Source organism: Musca domestica, unplaced genomic scaffold (assembly GCF_030504385.1).
Source record: "Musca domestica strain aabys unplaced genomic scaffold, Musca_domestica.polishedcontigs.V.1.1 2, whole genome shotgun sequence".
Lineage (NCBI taxonomy): Eukaryota > Metazoa > Arthropoda > Insecta > Diptera > Muscidae > Musca > Musca domestica.
Window position 1 is genome coordinate 14,184,090 of NW_026712249.1, and position 14,733 is coordinate 14,198,822.

The following is a 14,733-nucleotide window of genomic DNA, read 5'->3' on the forward strand; positions in this document are numbered from 1 at the left end:
TTGATAACATTTGACAGAGGTATTTCTGGGATAGATCTGAAATTTGGTACATAATATCATTGTTGTGGAGTGCATATTACGCATGTAATCCGATTTTCTCCGAATTCGATATATTTGCTTCTAGACTGAACTCGGTCGGATGTGCCAAAATTCGGGCCATTTGGCACACAATTAACCCGAAATCGGTTGATGAAATATAAGGGAGCTATATCCAAATCTAATCCGACCTTGATAAAATTTGACAGAGGTATTTCTGGGATATATCTGAAATTTGGTACACAATATCATTGTTGTGGAGTGCGTATTAAGCATGTGAGGGACTTAAAACCCCAAATCGGATAAAACATAAATTTGGGAGCTATGGCTATATCTGATCCGATTTTCACCGAATTCGATATATTTGCTTCTAGACTGAATTCGGTCAGATGTACCAAAATTCAGGTCATTTGGACTTATATTGGCCATTTGGTGCACAACTAACCCGAAACGGTTGAGGATATATAAGGGAGCTATATCCAAATCTGATCCGACCTTGATAAAATTTGACAGAGGAATTTCTGGGATATATCTGAAATTTGGTACAAAATATCATTGTTGTGGAGTGCATATTGTGAGGGACTTAAAACCTCAAATCGGATAAAACATAAATTTGGGAGCTATGGCTATATCTGATCCGATTTTCTCCAAATTCGATATACTTGCTTCTAGACTGAATTCGGTGAGATGTACCAAAATTCAGTTCATTTGGACTTATATTGGACATTTGGTGCACAACTAACCCGAAATCGGTTACAAGAAACGTTGTGACCCTTTGTTGGTGAGGTACCAGAAGGGGTTGACAGATACATATCAGCTTCACAACAGATATTGTGTAAGCAAAAATGTTTGTATGTTTGAAATTTGAAGAGAGTTAAATGCTTATTTCGTGCTTGTTTTTCAAAATCTTGAAATCTATATGTGGGGAAGGTATCATAAGAAATTGCCCGATCCCCACCATCTTTATAACAGATCTTGTGTTGTTGGATATATTGAGATGTACCAAGCCTGAATGGAATCCGATGTTAATTTCCCGTTTTACATGGATATTCAAAATTTTGAGTTACCAATCTTCACAGCAGATCATGTGTTAGTAGAAATAAAAGAATGTGTGAAATATAAAGAGAATAGGATACTTATTTCGGATTTTATAATCGTTCTGGTTATTCAAAACTATGACCCTTTGTAGGGGAGGTAGCAGAAGTAATGGTCCGATTTCTACCATCTTCACAACAGATCTTGTATTGATGGAAATATTGATATGTTCCAAATCTGAATGGAATCGGATGTTAATTTCACGTTTTTTTAGCTTCATTGGTATTTAAAATGTTGACCCTTTGTGGGGAAGGTACCAGAAGGAATGGATCGATATATTCGATCTTCGCAGCAGATCTTGTGTTAGTAGAAATAATGGGATGTGTGAAATATAAAGAGAATCGCAGGTTTATTTCGGATTTTATAATCGTTTTGGTTATTCAAAACCTTGACCCTTTGTGGGGGAGGTATCAGAAGAAATGGTCCGACTTCTACCATATCTATAACAGATCTTGTGTTGATGGACATATTGAGATGTGCCAAGTCTGAATGGAATCAGATTTTAATTTCTCGTATTATGAGCTCCTTGCATATTCAAAATGTTGACCCTTTGTGACAGAGGTACCAGAAAGGGCGGACCGATATATCTCATCTTTAACGCAGATCTTGAGCTAATAAAAATATTCTGATGTGTGTAATTTGAAAACAATCGAACCCCTACATCACATTTTATAAGAGTTCTAATTATTTAAAATTTTGACCCTTTGTAGGGGAGGTACTTCAAGGAGTGAGCCGATATTGTCCATTTTCGCATCTGACCTAGCACTGATGCAAAGTTGGAGGAAAATCGAATTATCTTTTCTCGTTCTGGGCAGCAAAATATTTTTTTGAAAATGTCTATCTTTTGTGGTGGAGGTACCATAAGAAGAAGTGGACCGATATTGCCCATCTCCGAACTCGATCTAAGTTTGATAATAATATTACGATGTACCAAGTTTGGACTCAATCGGATACTCCCTTCGAGAGTTATAGTGAGGAAAAGCCAGCCAGACGGACGGACATCGCTGGATAGACTCTAACTGTCCTGAAACGGATTTGGTCCAAAGAGACATAGGATCTAAAACCGTTATTTCGATGAGGCATGTTTTGGCCGTATCAAATGATATAAACCCTCTCTAGCCACATGGCTAAGGGTATTACTAGCCATTTGGCTGAGGCTGTAAAAATTTGTTATGCTGACCCACGTCGTCGTATAGCCCCTATATAACGGCACCTCTACATATTCGATATTTTTAAGATTTTAAAGACACTATAAACCGGAATTGTTTCAAAGATAGTATTTAGGACTCGTAATGGGTACTACAGCCTATGACAAAAAAGCAGGCCCACGTCTTCGGTACCTTCCAATATTCGGAATTTTCATGATTTTAGCGACATTATTTGCCAGAATTGCTTCAATTATAGACCAGAATTGTTTCAAAGTTGGCATTTAAAGCTCGTAATGGGTACTACAGCCTATGACAAAAAATTACATATGCAGGTCTACGTCTTCATAGAGGTCCCACATAATCGTACCTGCCAATATTCGATATTTTTTGGATTTTAAAGACATTATAAACCGTAATTGTTTCAAAGTTGGTATTTAATACTCGTAATGGGTACTATAGACTATCCATATTGGTCCCATATAGCGGTACCTCCCAATATTCGGTCGATCCTCGTCTTCGTATAGTGCCCATAAAACGGTTTACATTTAGCAGATAAGTTTCCATTTTTTTTTTAAAAATTGTCATGTTTTTTTTCCAAATGGTTGAGGGTATTAAAAATTCGGCCCGGACAAACTTAGGTGTTTTTTTACTTGCGTTCGATTTCAGAATATCACATTTCCATTTTTTAAAGAAATATCAAGTTTTTTTTTCCAAATGGTTGAGGGTATTAAAAGTTCGGCCCGGACAAATTTAGGCGCTTTTTTACTTGCGTTCGATTTCAGAATAGCACATTTCTGTAATTCTTCCAATGCTTTTTTGTCATTGCCCGATCGAAAGAAATATGCAATACGCCTTTTGTTCAGGCTTTATTGTTTTATGTCTTTGGTATTGCAACCCTATTTAGATTACTTCCCAATGCAAACTTTCAAGACTTCAAAAAATCAGTGTTCCTTCTCCCCTACGCAATTTACCTTCTTACCCCCCCTCTGTATGTACGCACACATTATAATTATTTGTTGTTTTTTTTATTTTTTGCTTATTTTCAGATCTTTTGTTATTTGTTGTTACATGCATCCATAGGCAAATACGAGAAGAATCTCAAAACAAAAGAAAATAAAAAACAAACGAAAAAAAGCACAACAACAGCCAACAGCAACCATAAAAATAAACAACTGTGATAATTATTAAAACACCAGCAACATCATCCAGGAGAACAACAACAACAACAATAGAGGCAGCAACAAAACAAATAACAACACTATATTATTATGTCTCAAATAAACCATAAACATTGGTATTCTCCATCACGATCAGGCTCTGCAACACCACCATACAACAGAGCAATGAAACAACGCCACCACCAGCTACCGTTGCTATTCGCCTTCGGCTGTTTGCTGTTCCTGGGTCCTCTGGTGGCCCATGCAGCCGTCGGTGTAAATGAACGATTTGTATACAATAAATCAAAAGAGGATATAAATGCGTCTGATGGTGGAGCTGGTGCTGGTACCGGTAGCGTGGAAGATGCCAACGATACAGATACAACAAATGTAAAACTCTTGGGAGAATACGAAACAGATCCGGTAAGTGAAAAATATTTAATTCTTGCTTTTGTTCTTTTTTTTAGATTTTGCACATGGCATATTTTTGGAAAATTTGCTTGCATAGAAATTTGGAGACCTCATGGCTCTTCTGTTGCCTTCATGGAAGACCTAAACATTTTGGAAGTCTCTAATTTCATAGAAGACAGTTTTACACAGGTCTAAGCTCTATAGAATACACTATATCATCCTGGAGGGCTTTAAAGGTGTTTATCTCTATAGAAACATGAGAAGTCTTCTGTTTCCATAGAGCAACTAATAGATCTTCCATCCCCTGTTTCCATAGAATACTTGAATGGTCTATCGGCTCCATGAACGATCTGAGAGATATTCTGTCTCTATAGCAGGCTTGAGAGCACTTCTGTCTCTGTATATAAGACCTGAGAGGTCTTCTGTCTCTACAGAAGATCTGAGAGGTCTTTTGTCTCCATAAAATATCTGAGAGGTCTCCGGTTTTCATTGGAGACCTGAGAGGTCTTTTGTCTCCATAGAAGATCTGAGAGATCTCCTGTCTCCATAGGACACCTGAGAGGCATTATACTTCCAAAATACATGTGAGAGGTATCCTTTCTTCATAGGAGACCTGAGATGGCTTCTGTCTCCGTAGAAGATCTGAGAGGTTTTCTGACTCCATAAAAGATATGAAAGGTCTATTTTCTGTATAGATGACCTGAGAGGTCGTCTGTCTCTATAGATGTCCTACGGGGTCTTCTATCTCCACAGAAGATCTGAAAGGTTTTCTGTCCGGAGACCGGAGAGGCCTTCTGTCTTCATGGGATACCTGAAAGGCCTTTTGTCTGATATCTGTTAGGTTTTCTGTCCCTATAGAAGATATGAGAGGTCTCCTGTCTCCATAGGAGATCTGAGAGGTCTCCTATCTTCATAGGAGGCCTGAGAGGTCTACTATTTTTATATGAGACCTGAGAGGTCTTCTGTCTTCGCAGAAGATCTGAAATGTCGTCTGTCTCCATAGATGAACTGAAAGAGCTTCTAACTCCAGAGAAGACCTGGGAGGTCTTATGTTTACATAGAAGACCTAAGAGATCTTCTGTATCTATAGAAGACCTGAGATATCCTTTGACTTTATAGGAGTCTTGAAAAGTCTTCTGTCTCCATAAAAGACTTGAAAAGTCCCCTGTCTCCATAGAAAACTTGAAAGGTCTTCCATGTCCATACAAGACCTGAGAAGTCTTCTTTTCTCGTAGAAGATCTGAGAGGTTTTCTATCTTCAATGAAGATCTGAGAGGTCTTCTGTCTTCCATTTCCATCGTAGACCTTAAAGGCCTTGTAAGTTCATGTGAGATATTACAGGCCTTCAGTCGCCATAGAAGAACTTACAATTCATCCATTTCTATATGAGGCCTTAAAGGTCTTCTATCTTCATTCAAGATCGTCTTTATCCTTTAAAGGCCCTAAAAACGTCTATTTCAAGGAAGGGCTTAAAGGTTTTCTACATGCATAGAAGTCCTTAAAGGTGGTTTATACGGGAGCATAATTCGACTTTTATTTAATTGACTTCGGAATTAAGAAGTTCAAAACGAATTTCTTACTGAAAAAATGCGAAATCGACTTTAAATGATCGATTTTCGACTTTGAATGTCGACTTTAGATAATCGATTTTCGACTTTGAAATAATGTGTTTGGATAGGCTTTTATTTATTTGGTACCTAAAAGTATGCTTTACATGTTTCGATTTTTTACTCCGTTTGTTAGAAGTGGATCGGAAGTAAAAATATCTATTTTTAGTTGATTGAACACAATCTATTGACCAAAACGTTTACTATTTGTTTAAAGGCTTCGTATTTTTAATAGGAGGCCACTAGAGCAGCACCGCAGCCAGAAATGCCGTTCGAAACCATTTCGGGACGTGCCCAACCAACAAAAAATTAGCCTTTCAAGCTAAAATTTCCTAAAAGTATATACAAAATTACTATGTCGGAAGGTTCCTGGTCAACGTCTTCGTTGGTGCACTAGAGCAGCCTTCGTCCCTATAATACCTCTAAAAACGGTCTTAACCTTCCGTCTACATTCACCTACTAGATCTACAAAATCCAATTAGAATTACCTGTGAAGCTTCTCATTTTAGATAAATGCTTCTCATTTTAGATAAATAATAGAATAATGTCCTCCATTTTTTATTATATTTTATACGACCCCCTCTAATATACCCCATCCCTCACCGTGTACGTGTCATAATAAACCAACACGAATCGGTAATAATAATCATAATTTTGAAGAAGCATTTAAGTTTATTTTTAATCCCAAGCTAAAAAAGAGCAACAACAACAACAATTAAAATTATACTCCATTTAAATTGCGAGTGCGTGCGTGTGTGTAAATCAGAGAATAAAAAAACTATTGCCGTAGGGAAGGAACACTAAATATAAACATCCTGTACTCGGTTTTATGACCATTGAATGGGCCATTTGCACATTTTGCTTTAAACGTTTTGATGGGAAATTCGCATTTTTATGTCATAATTTTTTTTTGTGGAAATTTGGTGTTAAATAACAACTTTTATGTTGTCGGACGGAGATGGACATTTATCCAAGGAATGGATTTTGTTTAGCTCCCAGGGAGCATATAATACGACAATGTAATAGCTTTTTATGGAAAAACCACTGTGTACTTTTTTTACCGAAAAAAAAAAATCTCAATATTTTTTGGCTTTGATAAATCCAACCAGATTTGCCATCATAAATTACTCTTCAAATGACGGGATTAATTTTTAATCAGATATTACCAGATCATGAAAACAATGGGGTTTTAATTTCAAAGCAAAATAAGTTACAAACCCCATTACCAAGTAATGAAATTCATCAGCACAGAGTTCTGGTTAAAACAGCTCATGCACGCTGCGTGTTTTGTTTCACTGTAAAAGTGCGTGCTCTTTTAAGAAAATTCATCATGCACCTCTTCCAGGTCATTTTTACTCAAAAAGAAAAAATTTAGATTTTGAAGTGAAGATCAGCCAGAAGCATACGAAAAGCTACCAATGCATCCAGAAAAAGTCGCAAAAAAGTTTGGTTCGTACTTCTTCAAAAATGCTGCTAAGTGTAATATAACTGTGAATGCTTAGAGCTACCGTGAGATGATATCCAACTGTTTTTCTCCAAAATGCAGGGGATTGACTGACATGACATGAGATCTCTTTGTAATTTTGTTTGTTCTTCTTTTACTTGACTTTTTATTAAAAATACAATTTTTGTCAGGATTTCCTTGAACAGATTGTTCTTAAAAAAATCCACGATTTAGGATATTCTTGAAAAGACTTTTTTGCAAAAGACTACGAGTTTTCGCCAAAATGTCCTTAAAATTTGTTTACGAAAAATCCACGAATATTTGGTTTGAATGTCCGTGAAAATTTTTTCTTGAGAAATTCACAAAAAAGTTTTCTTAACAAATATACGATCATTTGATTAGGATGTCTTTTGAAATCATATCTTCACAAACACTTCATATTTATGTTAGCTAGTCCTTGGATTTTTGTTTTCAGAAATCAACGATTTCTTGACCGCCTTGAATTATTTTCTTGAAAAATACACTTTTTTGGTGAGGATTTTTTGAAAAATTCAAGATTTCATATCAGATTGTCCTCGAATTTTTTTTGATGGATTTAAAAGTTTTTCTTGAAAACTCCAGTATTTTTTGTTCAAGATGTTCAAGAATTTTTTTAAATTCTTTGGTATTTTTTTAGATTTAATATACCCTCAGCCATATGGCTACAGAACGTATATATCATTTGATACAAGCATAACGTGCCTCATCGAAATAAAGGTTTTAGACCCTAGGTCTGTTTGGAAAAAATCCGTTTCAGGACATTTAAAGTCGATCTTGCCATGCCCGTCCGACAGTTGGTGCACACTATAACATCGTAATATTATTATTAAACTAAGATAGAGTTCGGAGATTGGCAATATCGGTCCACTCCTTCTGGTATCTCTCCACAAAAGTTCAAAATTTTCAAAAAAATGCACAGAAAGAGAAAGGATGTTCCAATTTTGCTCCAACTTTGCTAATATTTGCCTCAGTGCTAAGTCAGGTCAGGGCAAAGGTCAAAATATGGAATAATTATAACTCTTCTAAAATGTGATGTAAGAGTCCGATTGTCTTCAAATTACACACATCACAATATTTTTATTAACCCAAGGTCTGGTTGGAAAATGAAATATATCGCTGCAATCTTTCTGGTACCTCTCCCACAAAAGGGCCAAAATTTTGAATAATTATATCTCTCATAAATCTCTTAAAAATTCCACACATCCCAATATTTCTACTAACACAATATAGGGTTTGAAAATGATGGATATCGGTGAATTTTTCTGAGCACTCTCTCCGATAATTCCTCCTCCACAAAAAGTTATCATTTTGTCTTACAATTATTCGCATAAAATTGAAAATACATTTTGCACACATTAATATTTTTATCTGTATTATATGAAGTGGAATACTTCGATTACATCTGGCATCTCACGCACATTTCAACATTTTCTAAAAGTTATCAGATTTTTCATATTAAGTGATATAGCCCGAATATGGCACGTAGTAATATTTATATCAGACATATATACGAGAGGAGGTTACTTCGGAACCTCCCCCATAAATGCTCAACGTGATGAATAATAAATACGAATGCCAAAGTATATTTAAATAGACGGACAATAGCTGAGGGTATACATCGGTCGGTATAAACCGGCTGATACTTTTAAAATATTTCTTAATTGTTTGCAATTTTTTCTTGAAAACTCCGCAATTTGTTTGTCAGGATGTCCTTGAAAACTTTTTCTTGAATAATTCACGATTTGTTGATAAGGAAATCTTTAAAAAATCATTGAAAAATATAAGGACGTCCTTCAAAATAGTTTTTTTTTTTTTTTCAAAAAAAAAGCCACAACTTTCCTGACAAATCAACGATTTTTTTTGGTCAGATAAATTAGTTTGTCGGGATATCCTTGAGAAATCCAAAAGTTTTTGCTCAGATATCCTTGAATTTTTTTAAAACCATGTTTTGCCTAGTATGTTCTTAATTTTTTTTCTTCCTAGATGTCCTTTTTACTTGAAAAATTCAGTTCAGAATGTTCTCGAAAAGATTCCGTAAATTTCTGGATTTTTTGCTCAGTATACGACTTTTTGTAAAATCCATGATTTTTTGGCAAAAACGTCTTTGAAATTTTTTTTCTTATAAAAAACTAGATTTTAAAATAATTGACTTTTTTCCCAGAAAATTCAAGATTTTATCAGTCGGGATATTCTTGAATAAAATCCTTGAAAACTTAAAAAAAATCCACCATTTTTAACCTCGAAAATGTAGTTTGTCAATATTGAAGATTTTTTCACAAGTTCAATATAAATATTACAATGTACGGGTATTCAAACTTTTTATGAAACTTTCAATGACTATTTAAAAATTTAACGATTTGTTGCGAAAGGAATAAAAGATGCAGGTCTATATTGCAAAACTTCGCACTAGATCTTAATTTGGTTGAAATAATTCCAGAGACATCGTGTGCATCAGCTAGTCAGGGTCGCCATCGGACATCCGTGAATCGACACCAAATGTTCTGCAACAGATTTTGACCAAGGAGACACATGATTTAAAATCATTGTTTTGATGAGATACATTTCGGCTGTATCAAATCAAAAGACCTAAAAATCGTTTTTTTTTTTTTTTAATTTCAACAACATTTTTCTAAGGCTACGTTTTAGCGTAAAACATTTACCCATGTTGACCTCTTCAACATAAATTTCCGTTATTTTGCGTCATATTAATCATGATCAAGCATTTCACGATGGTAATTAGCGTAAATGTAAATATTGCACATTAATTTAACCTTTTAACGAACAAAATGCCACTTGTGGCTTGTGTAATACCCAACCCTGCCTTGGTTGGCCAGCTGTTGACCAAACATCTGTCTGTCTGTCTGTCTGGCTGACTGATCCCATTTAAAATTCCATAGAATTTGCAATGCCTAACAACCGCAACAGATTCAAGTGATTTGTTGATTTTTATTTTTTTGTTTTTGTTGTGATTGAAAACTGATTCGAATGCATGTAGAATACTGAGCATCCTTAGTGGAATGCTGGTTATTGATTGCATCATGGGAAAGTTTAGTTTGTCATCGCCTCAAAAAAAATACTAAAACGGCAACTAATATTTATTGGCGACACAAATTAAAAACAAACTACAATTCTTTTTTTTTTCAAATATTTGGCCAAGGGATTTTGTTAAGATTAGCAACAGCTTTATTTTTAATTACCATTTCTTGTGAGTCAATCGCGAGAATGTGAATAATGTAAATAATGTGTTTTGGCCACATACGAATGACGCAAAATTTCTCGCTTTCTTTCTTTCTTTCTTCCGTTCTTATCTGGCGGTGTTATCTCGGCAGTGTTGACTTAATTAAGTTGCCAATTTTTATTAATTTTATTTGTTTTAAAGAGGGTTTATTTGTTATTAATTAAAAGAAAGTGTATGTTTTTCGGAATATAGAGATATTTGTCATTATTTGCATTTCTATGTAAATAAAGATATACTAACGTATCATTGCAAACAAGTGGATAATAATATTACGCAGTTTTCTATTTCGTTCAACTGGTATTAGCATTTCAATACACTCAAATTCAAATTTAAAGCTGCACAGGTATTCCGCAAATTAATTGAATATTTTTTGCAAGGACACCAAATAGTGGACGTTTGTTTGAGCAATATAAAGCAAGTTTACGCCTCACGTCAGATACTTAGAAAAACTATATAAACTAACTAAACTATACTGTATTACTCTTATAAATATATCAAAAAAAAAAAATTAAATTGGGCCGGGCCGATCTTTTAATACCCTCCACCTTAGGGTATTGGAAACATTAGAACCAATTATGACCCACAAATACCAATTTTTAGACATATTCGTGGGAAAATGTGGCAAAAATCATCAAAATACGGAATACCGGGCGGTACCGCTATATAGGGCTATAAAAAAAACGGGGACCTATACATACAATGTTTCGCCAACGGAGTTAGAACCTATTATGACCAACTTATTCCAATTTTTAGACAAATCCTTGAAAAAAATGTGACAAAAACCATCAAAATACCGAATATCGGGAGGTACCGCTACATGGGGGCTATACCAAAACGTGGACTTATACATGCAATGTTTCGCCAACGGATCTAGAACCCATTATGACCAACAAATACCAATTTTTAGACAAATCCATAAAAAAATGTGGCAAAAATCATCAAAATACCGAATATCGGGAGTTACCTTTATATGGGGGCTATACCAAAACGTGAACCTATACATGCAATGTTTTGCCACATGCACAGGGACCCGTTATGACCTACAAATACCAATTTTCAGACAAATCCGTGAAAAAATGTGGCATAAATCATCAAAATACCGAATATCGGGAGGTACCGTTATAAGGGGACTATACCAGAACGTGGACCGATATATCTCATTTGCAATACCAACCATCCTAGACACAATACAAATTGCTCAGCTAAATTTTTTGGCGCTCTACGTCAAATAATGTGGCCTGTATCGTGACTTCAACAGACAGACGGGCAGACAGACGGACCTCGTTAAATGGACTTAGAATTATATGCTGATTATGAATATATATACTTTATGGGGTCCACGACGAATATTTAAGGATGTTACAAACGGAATGACAAAGTTAATATTCCCACCTTTCCAAGGTGAGGGAATAAAAATGAGAGTGACGGATGGAGTGCAGAATAGATATACAAAAGGGTTTTTGGGAATTCGAGCTTTAAGATTACGAAAAGTTCTAAAATGATACAGAACTTCTAAAATTGTAACATTTGGTATTATATGAACGGACAGACCACACTTGAAATTTCGCGCCAGAAACAAGGTTCCAAAGTAATTTTGATAATACGAAGGTGATTTTGAAAATGAGTACTAAGTGTGCAAACTGTACTAAATGGTACTAATTTTGAAGAGATTTTGTATTGGACAAACGAAATGAGCAAGAATTCTACAATTTGGCATAAGAGTGACGGATGGAGTGTAAAATACATGTACCAAAGATTTTTTTGGGAATTCGAATTTTAATATTACGAAAAGTTCTAAAATGGTACTAAACTTCGAAAATGGTACCATTCGGTATTATGTGAACGGATAGTGCAAAAAACTTAAATTTGGGTATGAGAAGCATGTTTGGAATATAAGTTTGATATATGAAGGTGGCTTTGCAAATGTGTACTAAGTGTGTGAATTGTACTAAATGGTACTAAACTAGGAACAAATGGGTTTAGGGGGAACGGATGACATTTGTACTGGGGTCCCTGTTAGTGGTGGGTTTGTGATAAAGATATGGTTTTGGAAATGTGTATTAAAATTGTACGAAAAGTACTAAATAGTACCAAATGGTAACATTTGGTATTTGGTGAAGAGATATTGCTTCAAATCTGAAATTTAGTATTGGGGTTGCTGTTCATGTGCAGCCTGGATATATGACGGTGGTTTCGAAAAAGTGTACTAAAGTTGGAAGAAAAGTACTAAATAGTACTAAATTTTTTATTGGATGAAGGGATAGATATACAATTGGAATTTGATATTTATATTACTGATGGTAACTGTGTTTGAGAATTGGCGGTGGTTTGAAAATGTGTCCTATATCTGTACGAAAAGTACTAAATTCGGTATTGGGTGAAGGGATAGGTCGGATATTTGTAATTTTGATTTTGTGCTCTCTATTGGTATCTAGAATTGAGATATGAGGATGATTTTGGAAATGTGTACAATAATTGTACGAAAAGTACTAAATTTGGTATTGGTTGAAGGGATAGAGATAAAATTCTATAGTTTGATATTTAGATAACTGTTGGTATCTAAGGCTGAGATTTTAAAATGGATTTGAAAATACGTCCCATATTTGTACGCAAAGTACTAAATGGTACTAAATTTGGCATTGGAAGAAGGAATAGGGCTGGAATCCTCAAGTTTGATATTGAGGTTTCTGTTGGTATTTCGAATTGGGATATGAGGGTGATTTTAGCAATATTTACTAAAATCGTACCTTTAGTCCGAAATCGTACTAAATTTGGTTTTGGGTAAATGGATAGAGCTGAAATTATTAAATTTGATATGGATGTTACTGATGGTATATATACTTAAGAGAAGGAGCTGCTATTGGATAAGCATACTATGTTTGTTCGAAAAGTACTAAGTGATACTAAATTTGGTATTGGCTGAAGGAATAGAACTGGAATCCTCAAATTTGACATTGAGGTCTCTTCTGGAATTTGGAATTGAGATATGAAGATGTTTTTTTAAATATGTACTATACTTGTACGAAATGTACTAAATAGTACTAAATTGGGTTTTGGCTGAATGGATAGAGCTGAAATGATGAAATTTGATATGGATGTCACTGATGGTACCTAACGTTGAGAGAAGGAGCTGGTATTGAATATGCGTACTATAATGGTAAAAAATGGTACTATAATTGGGAATGGGGGAAATTTAAAAGCTGAAATCCTAAAATTTGATGCTAATGCCACTGTTGACATTTGAGTTTGAGATGTGGAGATAGCTTTGAAAATGTCTACTATAATTGTGCGGAAATTACTAAGCGGTACTAAATTGCGTATTGTCTGAAATTCCGAAATTTGATATTATGGCCTCGGTTGGTGTCTGCAGTTGAGAGAAGGAAATCCTGAAGTTTGATATGGATGTCACTGTTTTTATATATGGTTTACATACGGACGCGTTAAAATATTTTTGAACAAAGAAATCGGATGTGGAGCCATTGTACAATGATTTATCTTATATCCTCCTAGGTGAACTTCAAAACGAACTATTTCGAAGACCTTTTGGTGAAAAGGTAAACATTTTCCTATTATTCGTACTTAGGGGCTTCACATTGCCTTAATCGTACATAGTGGATCCTCAATATTTGAAGATGCATTTGACAGCACTTAATATAAAACTTTCAAATTTTACAGAGAGTTATGGAGTACTTCAATATTTTCAGGTTTTTTATTTACCCTAACTTATGGGTTTTTTCGATCTAGAACAGGAGTTTGGTGGAATCTTCGCCCAACAAAATTAGGTGGGGCATACCATTTCGAGTTCTCTGTTCTTAGACTTAATCCACCCAAAATGATTCAATGTAGGGCCAATTTTTATGTTTAGTACTTGGAGGTTTTCGTCCAAATTTCCGAAAAATCATTTCCGTTTTTTCTGTCATAAAAAAGTTTATCCAGAAAGAACATTAAATAGTAAACTGCAATTTATTTGGTTTAAAATTGGATCGAAAACTACCAAAATATTGAAAATCAGCAGGTATCTTGAATTTGTTTTGCAAGGTATTAAATTTCTAAATTTAGCTCCTTTTTTGCTGCAACCTCCATACGAAGGTGTTTTTTTTTTTTTTTAATTTTCGGCTTTTAGGTGGTATCTGCCCACCCAAATTAACTGTAACACGAAATGTCCAGTTCTCTGTGCTTTGATTTACTTCGAGCAAAAATCGTATTTTTCATTTTCGGCATTTTGGAAGTATCGGTAACAATTTCACAAACAATTCACCTGTTATTCGGTATTTCGATTTTTCAGTGTTTAGTTTTAGTCCTCGTAAAAATTATTTAAAATACCTTATTTAAAACGGAACCTTCAATTTTTTTAGATCTTGGTCATAACCAAGTTTTTACATGGCGGAAGGCTTAAGAAGTTCAATCCTTTCCTATTTTCATCAAAAGATTTGGAATATTTTCAGCATTTTCATGGGCCACATTTTCCAGCCTAATTAAAGGTGGTTTCTCCTGTAGGGCTAATTTAGGGTATTATTTTCCCGTTTGAATTTTTGCAATTTAATAATTAAATTAAATT

General features: G+C 34.7%; 1 protein-coding gene across 3 annotated transcripts in view; it reads left to right on the forward strand.

The window, feature by feature from the left end:
- LOC101901439 (platelet-derived growth factor D) overlaps positions 1 to 14,733 on the forward strand; it is a 54,995-nt gene that overhangs the window by 20,034 nt on the left and 20,228 nt on the right. For all 3 annotated transcript variants that reach the window (XM_059121813.1, XM_059121812.1, XM_059121814.1), the window contains exon 2: positions 3,326 to 3,859. In XM_059121813.1, the coding sequence (XP_058977796.1) occupies positions 3,548 to 3,859 (312 nt within the window). In that variant the 5' untranslated portion in view covers positions 3,326 to 3,547. The remainder of the gene's footprint in view (positions 1 to 3,325; positions 3,860 to 14,733) is intronic.